Source organism: Lemur catta, chromosome 12, assembly GCF_020740605.2.
Source record: "Lemur catta isolate mLemCat1 chromosome 12, mLemCat1.pri, whole genome shotgun sequence".
NCBI classification, from domain to species: domain Eukaryota; kingdom Metazoa; phylum Chordata; class Mammalia; order Primates; family Lemuridae; genus Lemur; species Lemur catta.
In genome coordinates, this window is record NC_059139.1 from 60828151 (window position 1) to 60846969 (window position 18819).

The 18819-nt window shown below is 36.7% G+C and overlaps 1 protein-coding gene across 2 annotated transcripts; it reads right to left on the reverse strand.

The window, feature by feature from the left end:
• Positions 1 to 373: 373 nt before the first annotated feature.
• On the reverse strand, positions 374 to 14399 carry ARRDC3 (arrestin domain containing 3). 2 transcript variants are annotated; one of them, XM_045565696.1, is made up of 8 exons: positions 13858 to 14399; positions 10032 to 10113; positions 7957 to 8104; positions 6852 to 6954; positions 6238 to 6494; positions 5756 to 5918; positions 5328 to 5482; positions 374 to 3102 (listed from the first exon to the last, which is right to left on the reverse strand). In XM_045565696.1, exons 1-8 carry the CDS (start codon positions 14135 to 14137, stop codon positions 3046 to 3048), a joined length of 1245 nt encoding a protein of 414 aa, XP_045421652.1. In that variant the 5' UTR covers positions 14138 to 14399; the 3' UTR covers positions 374 to 3045. The 2 variants fall into 2 exon arrangements, with proteins under 2 accessions (XP_045421652.1, XP_045421653.1); XM_045565697.1 differs by lacking the exons at positions 7957 to 8104; positions 13858 to 14399 and having other exon boundaries at positions 10032 to 10117.
• Between the last annotated feature and the right edge of the window lie 4420 nt (positions 14400 to 18819).

An 18819-nucleotide genomic window follows, 5' to 3' on the forward strand; every position in this document is an offset into this window, starting at 1 on the left:
GCAGTGGCGTCCTCATAGCTCACTGCAACCTCCAACTTCTGGGCTCAAGTGATTCTTCTGCCTTAGCCTCTTGAGTAGCCGGGACTATAGCTACCTCGCTGACCACCACTGTGCTGCTCTAATTTTTTCTATTTTTAATAGAGATAGGGTCTCACTCTTTCTCAGGCTGGCCATAATAGCAAATTATTAAGAAAAATAATTAGTATAAAAAATTCCTTTAAGTCTTCAGTAATTTTCCTTAGCACAGATCTAGAAACAATTCTTATCCAGAATGGCTTAGAGTTGAGCTGTAGTGTTAATAGTGTTTGCATCTATGTTGAGTTGCTAACATGATCAAGATTCAAATAAATCTCCAAACAATTATACAAAAAAGAAAAAAAAAAACAAACACTTTATTTTCCACAAGGAAGAGCAATAGGAAAAATTAAATCATTTCCCACATATTGTTTTCTTAAAACAGAGCCTACAAAGACATATTCAGCACCAAATAAAACAGGAAAAAAAAAAAAAGAAATTACAAACAGCCATAGAATATAATCTATAAAGCAAACATTTAATATTGCACTTTGTTTTGCTAACATTTTGGATTTTACTTTTCCTAATTGAAAAATCAGGAATCTATCTTGAATACTGGAATACAACTGTGAACCTCACATCTTATGTCAGGAATTGACCAATATTTAAGAAAAATAATGCCTCTAAATAAGAGAGTAAAGAAATACTTTAATGGGGAAAATAAAACTTTATTAGATAAAGTTTTATAAATTTGAAGTTTTATCACATTTTGTGACCCAGTGCCAATTATCAGAATATTGGTCATTCTCGCTTCATGTTATTTGTAAGAGTATATGGAGATAAGTATTCCAATGCTATGCATATCAACAATTGTTCCCTAGTCAGTTAGACGTAAGAAGAGAGAAAAGAAAAGGGATTTTCTGACAATCCCCCCCAAACAAAAATAAAACCACCAAATGCCCTTTATGCCAAATACTCCATTAGCTTCTTTTGAGGGGGACATTCACAAAATGATTTAACAACAATAAAAAAATATTTCACCCCCATTTCCTTATTATCTAGTATTAGTTTGCTACGGGAGCCCAAACCCTTTAACTGAATCACTTAAAACGTGATTCATTTTTACACTGGGCTTTCTTCACCCTGTCAGCATTTTTCAAACATGAATTGTCTTCCATGTTTTCTTAAAGGCCACTTATGGAAAAGCCTATTTGTTCTGTATGAAACTTTAAGACAGTATGTAACCAGGTCAAGCACCAAGCCAGAGTTACTATTATTTTCAGCCACTTTATTAAACTGCGGGGTTAAATGGCAGGATAGATGTAACACCCATTTCACACGTATGTTGCAACATCAGAGATGCTGGTTTTCATTAAAAACATCAGCTAAATTCCTCCTAAAATTAAGAAAAAAAAATCAGTACACTTGGTACCTTGGAAAATGCTGAGATGTTATAATGAATGCTGGTATATTTGTTATGAACCAACTGTAAATTATCTTCAATATAAACTATAATTTACTGATGTGATCATTCTTCCTATCTTAGCTATACTAAAAGTAAGCGATTTCTCATGTTTAGTAAATTGTGTTTCAGGTAATGGAAAAAATATTTTCATTTAAAAAACCCCCACAAAATACAAAACAATTATCACAGCAAACTTTCTAGTATTTGCAATTTTGAAGTTACACACTTTTGGATTAAACTTGGGTTTTCATGCTACGTCAAGCTTTCGCAAGATAGCAAATGTGTAAGTTGAGCTCTTTAGTCATAACCTCAATATATGCACTCCTGCCCATTAAAATACTTTGCACCAGCAAAAACGATTTCCAACATATGTGTTTTGGAGGTAATTAAGTAACTCTGTATAAAAATAAATGCACTTTCCCCTCCTTTCCCCAGTGACTGGAAAAATTCCATACTTTTAAAATAATAATAAAAATAACTTTCAAGAGCAACAGCCCTTAACTCTTTGCTGGTGCCTGCCATACTGCCTTTCTTTTACTTCATTCTTAGTTCTGCTAGTATCTTCTTGTATGTAATGATAAAAAGGGAATGTGGGTGGGTTATCACTTTTGTGTATGTCCCATTTCCAAATTTCCCTCTCCAAAAAGCCAACCAAATAAACAAAAAAGTAACTCAACAGTGCAACAAAACACAAATAGCATTCCAACAGTTTGGCAAGTGATGCGTTCACCTGAGATTAAGTGATTTTAGGCAGTCAGTAACAAAATGCTGCTTTGCTGTAATAGTAGAAAGGCAACAAATTCTTAAAAGAAACCAAGAAGGTATACAATCTTGACCAAGTCTCTTATTAGCTTCCTCCTCTTATCTCTTTTTTCCCCACATTATCTGTTGCGTATCTACTACAGTAGGCTGCAAAACATACAGCAAAAAGGATTGGCTTGAAGGCATTTGATGTTTGTAAATAAATCCACAATAGGATCCAAGCTGAAGAGGTGATACATGGTCAGCCTAGTAGGACAATTTTGAGCATGTGCATATGCAGGTAAAGTCCAGGCTATATTAAATTAAAAAAAAAGTCAGTGCGTTTTTTTCACGTTAAAGTTTTTCAAAGCTTTCTTTTGTTCCTTGTTGTGCTGACCACAAACAAGTTTTAAAAGAGTATCAAGAGTCTGGCATAAATGGAAAAAAAAAAAAAAGCTGTAGTGACATCGAAATCGCACAATGTAAGCATTGAGCATGTGCAAAATTTTCAAATCAAAAGAAGGAAATTATCCTTCTTTACAACGTGGTGTCCTGACACGTATGACCATAGGCTAAGAAGACTGCTCTTAGTATGTGCCAGTTTTAAAGGAGAAAAGCTTAGATCTTCAAGCATGTTGGAGCAGTCCCAGAATGTTGCTATAGGCTTCTAAAGCATGATCACTGGTTGTTTCATGTATCTGCCATTTTTCTGGGCAAAAGCAATTCCACTTCCTCTGAAAACGTGTCTCCAAGATACTTCTCTGTCCTCAGCCGGAAGAGATACAGTTCGGAACCCAATCAACTTGATTCAACCAACTCTTCCTTCAACGAGAGGGGCAGGATGGTCTATCATCTGATGACTGATCAGGATTTGGATCAATCTAGAAAGAAATAAAAATTTACAAAGTTATTTGATGACATCCTACAATGCAACAAATGACTATGATTTTGAATGCTAGTCAAAAATGCAATCAGAAAGAACATACACAGCTTGTTAGCAAACTATATCCAATTATTCCCTTTTCATATCTGAAATGCTGTTAGGGAGGAAAGGGTGCTGGTTATTATATAAAGTACCTGATATCCAATTACTAGATTAACAATAAGATTTTTAAAGATATGCCTGAATAGTCCCCTTTTTCAAAAAAGTTAATGGTACAGATTTTTACTCAGTAATTAGTAGTACTTAAGACTCAAATGCACAGTGGAGAACATCTTTATAGTAATAATCTCTGTTTGGAAAGTATCCCTTTCATCCTTCTACAAAAAAGCTAACTCATCTCTTCCCTAGGCTCTGAGAAGAATGAAATTGTGTAAACAATGCTCTTGCTATTTACGTGAAGTAATAACTTACGGGTATAAAACCCCAGACAAGGCCTAAAATACAGCATGTATCAGGAAATGGCAATGCTGAACCCAAAACACTCAACCAAGACTTCGTACCACCTTCTTTACCTCTGGAGTGACTTTCCTATGCACATACATTAATGAGAGTTGCTTCTCAGGTACACAGAGAAATGGATGCAGAAAGACAAATTGTTGGGTTTAATATATTTCTTTTACTGAAAGATCTTTTGGATAAGATCCATCCACTTGTATTTAAATGTGGATCAACCCAAATTGCCCCAGAAGCTTTAGGGTAAAACACATTTTTGAAGGAAAAAAGCCGAAAAATTTTTAGTTAGTACACCCTGAACCTGTTTTAGGGTTTTAAAAATTTTAAGTTATCTTAATCATCTTTAGTTCATTTTAAAAGAAGGCAGAATTTCATGACAAATTGCTTAAAAGTGAATTATACTTAGGTTGCTATTCTTTTAAAATGCCTTCTTTGGACAGCCAGAAAATGGCCTCAAATTAAGCCAGGAACGACTGACTGAATAAGCAAGACAGAAATGTCCAAATAAAAATGTAATAACAAAATCTGTAACAAGTGGCAGAACAAAAAATGTTTAGCATCTAATAGAAATTTTTATGAATTAGAAAATGAGATAGGAAAAATTATGTCTAATCAAGAATTTGCAAGAACAGTTTCTGAATATTCTATAATCAATGAATGAAGAGGATCTCGTATCACATCCAAAGGAAAACTGCCTTTCCTAGTTATGGTATTAAGAAAAAGCTGATTCTATTAATTTCAAAATTATTTTGGTATTATTTTGGTATCAAGGCCAACTTCAAAACCCCTCAAAAATGTGTACTATAGGCTCAAGTCACTCTGAAATACTCTGACATTGCTGGATCCCTCCCCCACAACTCTCTATCTTTACATATTATTCCTGCCTTTTGAGGACTACTCATTCTTTAAGATTCAGCTTAATTACTTTTTCAAGAAACCCCACCTGATTCCTAAGGTCCAATAAACCATTCCTCAAATGAGCTGAGCATGCCCATCACACTGTTATGTAATATTTTGCTTTAGTTTGTTTTTCTCACTAGTCTGTGAGCTTCCCCTAAGTAAGAGCCATGCTTTATTCACATTAAGTGCTTAGCTGTCATCAATAGGATGGTCTTAACAATGCAGGAATATTGTTTAAGATGTTATTGCAAATATGCTATTTCCCCATGACAGAGAATGTTAAAATATATAAGCATTGGAAAAGAATCATGAATAAAATAAAATTCTAGCTATTTAATCAGTGCTTGCAAAATAAATGCTAGTTCTTTTTTTTTTTTTTCCTTTCAGAGACTGGGTATCCCTCTATTTCCTAGATTGGAGTACAGTGGCTCACTGCAGACTTCAACTCCTGGCCTCAACCAGTCCTTACACTGGGATCATAGGCATGAGCCACCGAAGTAGGCGAAATGCCAGCTCTTCCTATAGATGCTTGAATATATAAAATTCTTCCTTCAAAAAATGTAAATAATTCAACATGAGGTGTTAGATCACTATCTTAATTCTCCAATAATAAGTAAACAGTCCTAGCTCTGTTTCAAACTTGGTAAATATTGACAACCATAATCTTAACTTTTAATCTGTTGTTCTAAGTTATTTGTTCTTTTGTTATTATCGTGATAATAGAGATCTAATTGTATTTTACAAAATAAGTTTGCAAAGCTGTTTCCCAAGAAAGCCGGCTCATTTCATACTTGAGGAGCTGGTGCTTACCTCTGAATAAAGAGGTGGAGGCAAGAACCGAAACTCCTGGATATATGCAAACAGTGGTCCTTGAAGCGCTCTTTCAAAGTCATCACAAGCACTCACCGGTGCAAGATTGTTCCGCCTTTGTTCCTCTGTTACCACTTCTGCATAGCTGGGTGGTGCTGAAGGAAAAAGATACACGCAATTCGAACAGCATGTTCTTATGCATGTCAAAATACACAGAATAGTAGGTATTAAAAAGGAATGTCAAAGTAAAATAATAATTATTTGGTGATTAAAATTAAGAAGACATACAATCAAAATTTAACATTAGGGACATATCTACTTTCTTTAGAGAAAGATAAAAGTTTATCTAGTGCCATAAAATATCAAAAACAAAATACTGTTCTTAATAATAATGAAGAATTAAGCTAAGATATGCACTATCAAATTACCTTCAGGTCTTTCAGGAAGGGGTAAACCAAGCCAGTTCATATTCATGCTACACTGACTGCTTACACTTGAGGTTCTGCTACCAAATGGATGTAGAGGAATGGTACCAATGACGAGTGGCAAATTAAGAAATAAATCCATAGCTCCAGGAATATCCACATATACCTAAACATTAAGAAGAGATACTAAGTTTAGAATGTCAAGTATGATTTCCTTTTGAAAAACTAATACCCCAATTTAAATGTTATCTGAGGCCCCCATTTACTTTAATTTTTACTTATATACATGAAAAGTTTCTTTCTTATTTTCAATACTGCACAGTGCATTTACATAAGGGGACATTACAACTCAAACTATATAAATGTTTATGTGTATTTGTATATTTCATTATATATGGAATATAAAAATCAGACCTTGAATGTAAGACAAAATGATACCCTCAAAACTTTAATACTTTACAAAAAACTCTTAAACCTATACATACCATTAGTGAATATTCCACACGGATTATACTACAGTCGAGGATAGAGGGAGAAACTGGTGGAATTTTCAGCAACTTGCCATTCCACGTCTCTGTCTTTCCAGATGATAAGGATTCCCCACGCAAATTAGCCACAAGCTGTTTTACTTCCTTCATTTTCCCTTTGGCATAGAAGGCCTGTGTTTGGTAAATGGCTGCCTTTGGCACCACCATTCGGGAAGAGCAGTTCTCAATCTCAGCAAATATCTGAATTGATTCACCTAGAGAGGGGGAAAAACATGTAGATACATATATCTACTGTTGAGAACAACAACCAAACAAATTGTAGATTCTTAAAACTAAAGTTAGAAAGTTCAACTAACTACATGGATAAAAAGCTGCCTTAGGAGCCGCAAGTAACTTAAGTGTCACAAAAATGAACTACTTCATTTATAGTAGCTATTTAAAAAAGGAGACTACATTCCAGTTTGTGACAAGAAACTGGATAAGCACCATTTACGTTATTTTTTACCAAAGACTACTATACTAGGTTTATATTTAGCAGCAATATTTTAAATTTATACATAAAAGCTAACTAAAGAAAATTTGTATTTTATGAGAATCCACCTCATACATACCTGGGGTATAGCCCTTCCTCTCAATTTTGGCACTTAAGGATATTGGGCCTGAGGTACAGAACCAGCAACAGAGTGTCTTTTCTTTTGTGCCTGCTTGGGGTGACTGTAAAAAAAAAATTTAGAGAAAAAGATCAATGCATAAGAACTGGTACAATACCAGAATATTTCAAAATATAATCCTAAATTCTAGGAGAATTTAAATTAAACGTAGTGCTGCATTTTTTTTTCTGTACCCAAATATACTTTTTTTAAAAAAACTAACCAATGGTTTCTGAATTATACCATTACTTTTGTCTTCATATAAATTTCCATATAGTTAAAGAAAAAAGGGTAAAGGGCTTAATACCCTATACCATAGTTTTTTGGCCCACATTACTTACAAATACAGTAATTAAAAACAAACCAAACAAACAAAAAAACCCTTTCCACATTACATTTTCACTGCCTTAAAAAAGGGCAGCACAGAAAGCAACTTGGTTATATAATCCCAAATGTTAACATCTTTCTTTGAGAATGTAAAAATCAGTATACAAGACAGGAAAACTGCTCATTTTTAAGGTTAATTCTTATTTAAAGATGTTATCATTTGTTTAAACCAAAGTTTTGAAGTCAAATTTCAATTACTCTTATTAAAAAAAGCAATTAAAAAAATTCCTTTAAAAAAGGAATTAAGTTTTTTCATGAAACTAATGATTCCCCATTATTTGACAACTATCCCTATATTGGAATAATGAAATGTAATACGAATCTTAGATTATGATATTTTCAAGTTAAGTGATGTTGTCTTATAACAAATGATACAATTGTTCCTCTTCCACTCAAATCATTAGGGACCAGATCTATTTTTTTGTTATTGCTGTCATATTCTGAGTAAGAGATATTTCATACCACACACTGGTCTTTTAAATTACTTAAAGTCACTACAGTATCAAAAGTGTGAGCATATTCTTCATTAATTTGTGTGCTCTTAACTGTATTAAAATATATGTATTTATTAAATGTTAAAACCACTATTTTAAAATTATGAAGATTGCATAATTTAGGTGATTACTCTTTAGTATTTATATGCCAAAAACAAAGAATGAAGAATTCAGTCAATTCTTACCAGTAATGAAGGAGTGTTGATATCTATATGCTCAAAGACTGTAAATTCCTTCTTTAATTTTACTGGTAGAAGCCAAGGCCTGTGCAATTCGGCTTTCACCCAATAGCGCACACTGCCATGTCGGCCTTCGAATGAGGTAGCAAGTGGTCTGCGCAGAATATAAAGGTCAATATATTAATCTTATACCTCTTTCTAAGAATTATACAGTAGGGCAGAATAAGTTTTGATATATTTTGCTCTTTATATACCAGAGAGGTATCAAGTATATAATTTAAAAAACTTCCAAAGGGATAAGTCATTGGGGAAAAAAAACCTTCTTTTCCAAATAACAACAGACAATAGTTAAATATCATAAAAATTTTGCTTTAACAAGCCAGAAGAATACAATCCCTTTAAACTAAGAAGAGGCTACTTTTAATGCTGGTGGCAAAATTATGAAAGTTTAATGAACAATTTTTGAAAAGGTCAAGAATTTAATTTAAAAACAAAGTTAAGAATGATTTAACAATTTCTATTGAGAAATTCTAGACACTGGTTAAACATTCAGACTAAATTCCCTACAGTGTTCCACTTCTCATTAGTTAGGAATTATTATCTCTTTTTATAGCAACTAATTAAGGTCTAGAAAAGGCCTAGAATAGTCATTGTGGTTTCAAAAATTTCATATTTCATAAAGTCCACCGAACCTCTGGAAAACTGCTTTTACACTTTCCAGTTTACTCATGGTTTAATTCTTTTTTTTTTGGCTATGTTTTCTAACTTTACAGGCTTAAAGAGAAAAAGAAATCTTCCTCTTGATCTATGTCAAGAGAATCAGAACTATTTTTGAACTCTTGTCAGATTTTACTTGTCTAAACTCAGCGAGTTTAGTCTTTTTCATAATTTCATTAGAAAAATACTCATTGTTCATTCATCGAGTGCTAGCTTAGAGTAGTATGAGAAGCACTTTTTAATAAATATTTTTTGCATTTAGATGTCCACATTAACTTGTTTATTAGCACAGAGAAACAAAATCTTAAGTTTTATACTAGTCTTCTACAGTTTACCTTAAATGACTTTTGTTTATAGATATAACTTAAAAAAATATTAAATGACCCTTGAAAATATTCAGGCCCAATATTAGCCTTATTCTATCCACAGACTTTATTATTTTTCTTAGAAAGTACTAGGGCATTATATTCAAAATGAAGTTCTCAATTGCTACAGTAAATAAAATATTCTGAAAAATACTATTTATGATCTTTATGTACATAGAACATCTCAAGTGCTACAATGAACAAATACAGAATTGTCTACATTTGGCACTTGATAAATTCTTGCGTAACCTAAGTTCATCCTCCAGACCAATCAGCAAAAGGGCCATTTTGCAAGTTTTAATACCTGTTAAAAAGCATTATTTTTAAAGTAAAGTTTGTATAATCTCTCCCAACAATCTGTTATTAGCTTAAGAATATGCCATTTTCTTTCTTCCTTTCATATTAGATTCCAAAGTTTATACTGAGGTATCCTGATAGACATTTCCCTTTAAGTCCAGGTAATTAATACCTTGTGTGACTTTCCCAATAGCTCTTTGCACAGAAGCTATTAAATTGATATCAGAAGAATATCATTAGGATATTCCTAATTATTTTTACTTTCTAAGCTTACTGCTATTGTTAGTATTAGCAGAAAAGCAGAACATGGAACTTTTATAAACTGAACTAAAACTACTGAGACGATTGATAAGTTCTATCTTTTCTGATAATAATAACTGATAATAAACTAAGTATTTATAAAGCGCTTACTATTTGACTAGCACTCTCCAATTCACTCATGTTAAATGGAACAGTATTTGATAAAAACCCCATCTACTTTAGGACAGAATACTAGAAATTGAGCTTGCTTTCTATAATTTTGCCACAAGAGAACAAAAAATAGCTTCTTGTGTTTAATATATTGTTTTCCTCTAGCAAGTTTCAGTAATGAAAGGGTTTTTTTTTAAACTGAAAAATATTTAAATTTAAAATGTTTGATTTTTAAAACAATGCTTTGATTATAGGTATCTATGAAAAATGTCCATTACTTGTAATACTTACGTCTGTGGAAGCTCGAAGCTGAATGCATATTCATGCCTTCCTGAATGAATAGTGTTGAAGCCTTCTTCGGAATTATCATCATCTAAAACAAACAGAAAAAGAAAACAAAACACTTGTTATTAAACATTTACATACTCCTCATGATGGCATAACTTTAAAGATGTTTGTATAATAATTTAAGGCCTCAAGCTTTGGAGTCTCAGAGAGCAGAGTTCTAATTTTAACTTCATCATTTCCTCTTTATAAGTAAAAATCCAGAGTCCTCTGCTGCCTTATCTGTAAAATGGGGACAATGAATACTTTTAAACCATGTTTTTTTTTTCTTTAATGGCAAATGACCCAAACTGTAAAGCCATCTGTGTCTAACATAGTATATACTCAACAAAAGGGTCAAGACTTTAAGACTGTAACTTATAACACAAAAACTGGTCATGTAAACGTTTTAAAAAATGTCAGTTTTGAGGGGAATACTGAAAATGTGAACGGAATAGACATGTTACAATTCCAAAACCACTAGGAAACTTCCTGTCAAATAGATGGAGTTAAAAAAAAAAAAAAAAAAAGCAACATTGACTTTAATGTCAATTTCATAGCTTAAAAAAAAAATCCTCATGGAAAACTGAATAACCCATTTCTTTCGGCCAAATACATTACTTTTGTAAGCGGCATGAAAATAAAGAAAAATATTATCGGAAATGTGGGAGGGTTTCTAGATTATTAAAATGGTTTATTTAGCGTTCTGACTAGATAACGTAACTACCCAAATGTCCTACTCGGTTTGCTCGGTGTAGAAACCTTCACAATTAGCCACCACTAACAAAAACCGATATTGCCATTTAACTTTCCCTTACAAAAGTATTGAATATACACCAGAAACGTGATGCTTCTTCCCTTACAGCAAACAAGATTTTTAAAAAGCCCCTACATGGCCATACTTTTATTTCTAAAAGGGGTGACTCGTCTATGTCTCAACATTGCTTTCCCTGTCCCTTGGGCAACCCCCCTGGACGGATGTCAGCAGCTGAAACTGTTAGCTGGTGAGTCGGGGGCCATTTAAATCCACTCCCCTCGAAGGCGCCCAAAGTTTGCCTTCCTCTCCCTTTCTTCCTTTCTCGCTCCCTTTTTGTGCCAGCTCAGCAGTCTCATTCAGGCGAGCAGCGGCGGCGGCCGCGCCGTGGTAAACAAGTGCCGGGCTGTCAATCAAGAACTAGACCGGAGCAGGAGAGGACCGGCCTAAACCGGCGCGAGCAGATCCCAGCCGGCCCGCCCGCGCGCCGCCGCCGCCCGCGCGCCCGGCTATACATACGGCATACGTCGCGCGGAGCTCGCGCCCGCGCCCGCGCAGCCTAGCCTGCTGCCCAGGGGGCGGGGCCAGCGCGCCGCTGCGCTTCCGCTATACACGCCCCAGCCGGTGACCGGTTCGATCTGGCTCGGGCCACCCAGACACCTTTACAGTTGCGGCGAGGGAAACTGGGGCAAAGAAGGCGGGTGGGGCGGGCTCGCAGACTACAGGAAACAATGGGGGAGGGGGCAGGGAATACTTGCGGAGGCCCCCACCCAGATCTCGATAGTAGAATCACTTTTACTTCTCCGGGCTAGTCCCTGCCGTCTCGCCCCTCAGGTCAAATCAAGGTAGCCAGTTTGGCGACTGGACAGGTAGGGAAACACGCTTTGTTTCAGCTAAGTGGAAAACAAGCGTTTGCGGGAGTCCCCGGATACCCTCCACCCGGAAAACAGGAAAACTGAGGTCCTGCTAACCGTCCTCACCCAGGTTCCCTCTCCATAAGGTTTTAGCTAAAGTTGCGCCCATTCGGCACCTGTAAGGCCGGCAGGAGCTTTTGCCCTCTACTCAGTTAAAATCTCAAGTCGTTTCTTTTGGTGGCCCCTAGCAGGCCGAAAGTGAGGGGCGACAGAACGCCCGCGGAAGCTCGGGAACCGACGCGAGTAGGGGCGGGGGCGGCCGCTCTGGAGGGACCTTTACCGGCGCACGCCGGTTCCTAAGCCTCGCCCCAGCCGGCGCGAGCCCACTCTCCCCATCCGCCCGCGCCCAATCCAATCAGCGCCTGCCATCGCCTTAGCAACAGGCTAACAAACCCGGCTCCGCCTATCGCCAGCCGCCCGGGGCGGGGCCTCGGTTACCAGGCTAGTTTGAGAGCTCTCAGTTTTAAGTCATTGAAACTCTTCCAGGCTAAAAGATTGTCCACGCGTTGCAGGGGCTGGGGGGCATCTCGTGGGGTGTGGGGCACTTAGTTTTCTCTACCATGAAATCATAGTGCAACTAATGAAATTATGTTTGTCCCTACAACTCATTGTTTCACTTTTCCTCCATTGCAAGTCTCAACTCCTTAAAGAAAAACCTTTTGTTTCTTCTCACCCATTTTATAAAAGGTTGCAATGTCCAGAAAGGTACACAGTCATGTGTCTGCTTTTCAACAAATACCAGGACTGTCATTAGGTATTTGCATTTTCTATCAGTGTTAACGCTTGTAGGGGTTAATCAGAAATTATTTCAGAATGCAAAGTACCTGTGTGTAACTGTGAAAACCCTACTAAAGAACTGATTTCGCCTTAATATTTTCAAAAATAATGCATTAATACTGTACCGTACCTCAAAGCATCCTTCATTTCTCATTTGCCTTAGTTCAATTAGCACTTCCCCAGGATGTATATTTTTAATATTAAAAAGAAGGTAAAATTATGCCTCTATTCTTTCTGAAAAATCGCCAACATCTGAACTAAATACTGCATTAAAAAGGAGAAGCACAAAAATTACATAACCAGTTTTAACATTATATTCTTCTTGGGCTAGGAATTAAGTCATCGCCACCACCTGACGCGTGTAACCAATCTGCTGAGAGCAGAACAAGCGCCCCTCCTCACCACCCCCCAGAACTGGTCCGAAACAGGATTGAACCGCTTCTAACAAAGGGTGGAAACTTAGAAAAACAAGCTTAGAGTCTCCTATATTTTCACAATGTAACCATTAAACAATGGATTGAAAATCTCAAGACCCCTTCTCCTTTTGACAATCCTTTGCCTCCCTTTTCTAACCAAAAATCAAATCCAGTGTGCCGTATACTTTTCAATTCCATTTGACTGGCATGGGTTTCATTGAATGCACGTTCCAAAGTTAGACATGATGCTCGGAAAAGAAAATTACTGGCCCCACATGGCTTCTAAAACTGACTTGATATATACCATAATGATAGATACTGTCCTTTAAAATAAAGAATGCTTGATGTAAATTTCTAAAGGAATTGGGAAGAATAGGGAAAAACACGTGGGGTGTTGATACCATATGTCAAAATAAGCCACGGAAACCCTTTATCAAAGAACAATGATCAGTTCTTTAGAAGTCTTTTGCGTTTCAGTATTAAAAATGCAATACACCCATTAAGCCTCTTAAAAATGTTATTTCATTTCTTCATTCAGCTCAGTTTTTGGATCTAAGGTTGCAAAGTAAAAGGAAAAAAAATCTAACACGAGATTGCAGCTTTTAGCAATAAATCTGAAAATATATTAGTAAAATTATTGGATTTCAGCAGAATTTATAAGTAAGGTGCAAATTACAAGTGCGTGAGGCACAGATCAAGCTGGGTATAGAGGTAGTTGACTAAGTGCAGTTTGCAGACACTTTGCAGATGCCTGCATGCACTACGACTTAACCCACAACGAACGTCAAGGAGAATCCAAATCTTCTAACTTTGCTAACCTTTATCATCTGCTGCATTATGCTAGGAGTACAATGAAGTTAATTCAGAAAACTGAAAAGGTACTTTTCCAAAGAAAATGAGTCTAATGACTTCTGAATAATATGAAAACTTACCTCTTTCATGCCCAATTAAGATGTCTTTATGGTTGAAATATTCTACTTCTTCAGTGTAATTCTGTGTATAGGCAGTATTGGAGCCGGCGTTTCGAGATTCAGTCCAGCGTACTTTCGCATGTCCTCTTGCATGAATTTTAAGAGATTTTACTCTGATTTCCCCAGTAACTTCTAAATTCACCCTTCCTGAGACGGTATCCCCACTAGAATACACAGGGACATTGCTGTCATTAAGACAGTCAAAGCTTATTGTCAAACTCTTCACCTTTCCCAGCACCATGTTTATAACAAAATCTATAAAAATATAATGTAAGACAAAAAAAGTCAAGATCGCATATAAAATGTGATCTTCACTGAACACTGATCGATGTTTTTGCCGTGCAAAACGCTTGCAGGCAGGATCAGTGATTCTCTACAAACAGTTCATTGAGATTTCTTAAGAAGTCAGGGCAGCAGAGGCAGCCGCTCCGCGCTCCTGCTCGTCTCAGTGGTCTCCTTACAAAGACGGGCGGCTGGAGCCTGCCAGCTCACTTTAAGAGCAGCTTTGTGAAAAACAACCCCAGTGCGCACGCGCACGCCGCGGCTGCGGTCCGCCCTCCCGGCGCGCCCCCTCCCGCGCCCGGCTCGCTCCCTGGCTCGCCCGCTCGCGGGTACAGTAGGTGTAGAGCGAGGGGAGCAAGGCTCCGGCGCGGCCGGGAGGCTGAGCCTGACTTCTCTTCATTGTGGGTTCCTATTGGTAGGCAGGCTACCGTAAACCCTCGACGAGCTATCTGGAGCCCCTTACCGAGCACACTCTATTAGAAAGATAATGGCAGGGGGCCGCGAGGGGGCAAGGGCTGGGTGGGGGGCTGTTTGCAAAGCCCAGTAAGGGTGAACTGCCGAGGGCCGGCCCGAAGCGTGCGTCCCGAGCCCTGCGGGGTTTTGCCAACTGCCTGGATGGAAGGAGGAAAAAGTGTGGAGAGAGATGGGGGAAGGGGAGAAACCGGTTGGGCAAGCGGCTGGTTGCTGAGCATAATCTAACGAATTTCAAAAGAAAACGTAATAAAAACCGGACAAGAAATATCGTTCATAGACAAGAGCGTGCTTGGTGTGGATTTTTTTTTTTTAAACCAGTACTTTGTAGGCAGGGTGGAAATGAACTCTATCGAGGTCAAAGGAACCTTAAAAGAGACACTCTAAAGAGCAAGCAAGAGAAGCAAGCGTAATTTAATCAGTAGACTTTGCTTTTTCCTCCATGTCTTAATTAGATGGCACCGAAGACCAACCAAGTTGTTTCCATGATGACACGGGGTGTGTGTGTCTGGGGGGGGCTTGACCACTTCCTCGAAGGATGATAAAGCCCTTTTTAAAGACACCACCTACGGCTAGATTTGCAGGGTATGACATGATCACAACTCCTGTGTCCAGAGAAGTAAGAATAGAGTTCGGCCTAAAAAAGTACCATCTTATAAAGGGCAGTATGACATGGTGGTTTAGCTGACATTTTGTTTACAACAGGGTTGAGTATCTTTGTTAGAAATTAGTGAAGCACGTAAGATGATTTTTTTGAAAAGCATGATTTGGTACATAAAAAAGGCTTAATTCTGTGAAGCTTTAATTTTAATTTTTGGCTGAGAGCCTTGGACCATTCAACATAGTAGGTACATTTCTCTTTATTTTGAATGTTTTGGTAAAAAATAGCAGTGCTTTCGGCATATACACTGGGATTCAGAGCATAATAGCATAAACTCATCTAGATTATTGGCAATCAACAGAACTGCTTATAAGAGAAATACAGAGAGAAAAAAATAGGAATCTGGAACTATATGTGCATGAACAAAAATACTTCGGAAGATTTTTGGCTGCCCATGTCTAAACACTTTAGGTTCTTTTGCATAGTGTATTTGGATAGATTGAGCCTGTGAGTCACAAGAAGCTAAACTCATTGATCTTGCTGTTTTCTTTATTTTGGAAGAAACTAAATTTTATTTAGTTGGATTTTGGTTGATAAGGCAGTATCTTGGACTCAACAGCAATATAAAGAGAGTATGAATATATATGCAAACTATTTGAACAATTAATGGGCAGGACATTTATCTCAGAATTTAGATTGTTATTCTTAAAATTATGAATTTGTGTATTTGAGTGGGAAAAATATTCCTGTTTTTTCCCCTCCCTCTTGGTTGACACCTGGTGGAAATTTTAGGTAAAGTACCTGAGACCTTGTACTGGCGTTGGTAACAGATACTACTTGTGTTTTTTCTCCACCTAGTGGTAAAAGTGGTGAATTTGCTAGAATGTCAAACTTCCTCAACATAAGGTCAATGATATTTATTAATCATTTTAAAAAAACATTTAGCAAGGAACAGATTTAAAAGTGCAGTACACAATAAATACATAAATTCATTATAAATTTATGTTTAAAATATTTATAGGCTATTTAACAACAGCTGAAGTTTTTGGAATTTTTAGTAAAATTTCTCCAATTGGGATATAAATTGTTTCTGAAAAAATAAGAATTAGCCATTTAAATACATCAGAATTGCATTTAATAAAAAAGAATGCTAGGAAATTTGTTTGTGGTTTAGAAAATTGTTTTAAGACATTAAATGTTTTATTTCTGTCATTGCATAGTACACTGTTGCTTGTGTTTGAAGCTTTAGGATCTTTTGAATTGTCTTTATTATTTATTGTGCAATTTTTCTTTATTTTCTTTTTGCTGTGTCTTCCTAAATACTCTATTAACTGGTAAGTTTCCAAGAAATTCTTATTTGCTATTATTTTTATTATAGATTTTATTCACTTACCCTTGTTATTCCCTTTCTTCTCTTTAGATTTGATTACATGACTATTTCTCAAGTGTCTAAACTTGAGTTTATTTGCTACATTTTGTTTTCCTCCTATTATTTATTCAAACAATGAAAACACTAGAAATAACTGATACCTCTAAATCTCTCTTTATCTTTTAATTTCTTTTCTTTTTTTTTTTTAAATAAAAGATTTTTTCTCTTTTTTTTTTTTTGGAGACAGACTCTCGGTCTGTTGCCCGGGCTAGAGTGCCGTGGTGTTAGCCTAGCTCGCAGCAACCTCAAACTCCTGGGCTCAAGCAATCATTCTGCCTCAGCCTCCCAAGTAGCTGGGACTACAGGCATGTGCCACCATGCCCAGCTAATTTTTTCTATTTCTAGTTGTTTGGCTAATTTCTTTATATTTTTAGTAGAGACAGGGTCTCACTCTTGCTCAGGCTGGTCTCAAACTCTTGACCTTGAGCAATCCTCCCACCTCAGCCTCCTAGAGTGCTAGGGTTACAGGCATGAGCCACCGAGCCCGGCCTATCTTAATCATTTAATTTCTTAAAAAAAAAGCCAAAACACAAAACAAATAAAAAAAACCCTTGTACCAAATTTTGAATATTTTCTCTTATAACTTTCATAACCTCCCCTTTTCCAGACTCCCTGTCTAAATATCTACCATTTAGACAGTTTGAAATGCTGTACAGTAGCCATTATCTTGGGCTTCTTGGCTTGCTTCACTGGGCCCTTATTGTATTTTGTGTTAAATTTAGACTATTCATCTTTACCACCAAGGCTCTTGCCTACTGCACCCCAGCCTACGTCTCATATGCCATCTCCTCCTACTCATCCACTGACTCTCTATACTCCTGTCAAGTACATCTTCTGTCCCCTTTGATAGCTTGTCTCAGTGTTGCCAATGTGCAGTTACACGCCGCTGTCTGTGTCCAGGACAACATCCCACTACTATGTTATCTCCTTTCCCTTCTTCTAACCCCTCCACTGGATCAGCTTGCATGACTGAATAAAATTCCTGCTAGGCAGAATGACTGGCTCCCCTTCCCCCTTTCATAGCTTCTTCAGAGATTAAGTAGGAATCTCTTTTCATGGTATTTGTTTCTTGGATTTTGAATCAAAGGGCTGTTCTGCCTTAATGTATAAAAGTTTGAAACCCAAGTCAAGAACTCTGTCACAAACTGACAAATGATAATTGCTATCAACTTATATGATATTGAGGAGATATGTCAAAATTACTGCCGAGTCTGGAGTTTTTTTACATATTAATTCAAAAGGCTCAATATTATTACATTAAAAAAGCAAGCCAGCTCAACTGAAAGTTTTGGTGTTTGGTTGTTGGAAAAACCATACCAGTAGTGAGAATTTGTTTCAAAAAGAAAAATATTAAATCCGTGCTTAGTCCAGGCACAGTGCTGAGGTGGAAGGATTGCTTGAGGCCAGGAGTTCAAGGCCAGCCTGGACAACATAGTGAGACCCTGTCTCCAAAAAACTTAAAAAATTAGCCAAGGTCTACAAAAAATTACCCAGGTGTGATGGACTGCACGTGTAGTCCCAGTTACTCTGGAAGCTGAGGCAGGAGGATTAATTGATCCCAGGTGTTTGAGGTTGCAGTGAACTATGATGCTGCCACTGCACTCTAGCGTGGCTGAGAGAGAAAGACCTTGTCTCAAACAAACAAACAAAAAGGAAATCCACAATTTATCTTAATTTCTTAATTTTAAGTAGCACCTGCTAGGCTTAAATGATGTATGAGGAAGGGGGATTTTGGATTTTTTTTTTAAGTCTTAATTCTGTATTTCAAAATTTCATAACTCCAACTTAACCCTTCAACATCCTCAAAATGTAGCAAATTTGACTTTGGTGTGGTATGGAGACTAGAGGGAAGATGTGCTATATTGTTAGCAAAATGAGTAAGTTTTTTTAATATATATATTTGAGAGTTAATTTCATGTTATGTTTGTTATGTTCTTCATATTAAACATATTTTTAAATATGATATGAATTTTGTGATAAAATTCAGTATCAAATTTGGTTTCTGTTCTCCCTCATTAAGAAAGAGTGTAATTTGTGTTATATGAACACCATTTAATTTTTTTTTTTTTGATTTCTTGATTAAAAGAAAATCATCCGTAGTTCTACTATCCATCCAGAGACAACACTGTTAACATTTTGG

Bases quoted from the DNA above. Each gene is read 5' to 3' on its own strand.
- ARRDC3 (XM_045565696.1), bottom strand. From the start codon at position 14,137: ATGGTGCTGGGAAAGGTGAAGAGTTTGACAATAAGCTTTGACTGTCTT. The intron at 6,955-7,956 runs GTAAGAATTGAC...TTTTTTTTACAG, and splicing joins TCAACACTCCTTCATTACTG to TCACCCCAAGCAGGCACAAA. The intron at 3,103-5,327 runs GTAAGCACCAGC...ATTTCTTTCTAG, and splicing joins CTCCACCTCTTTATTCAGAG to ATTGATCCAAATCCTGATCA.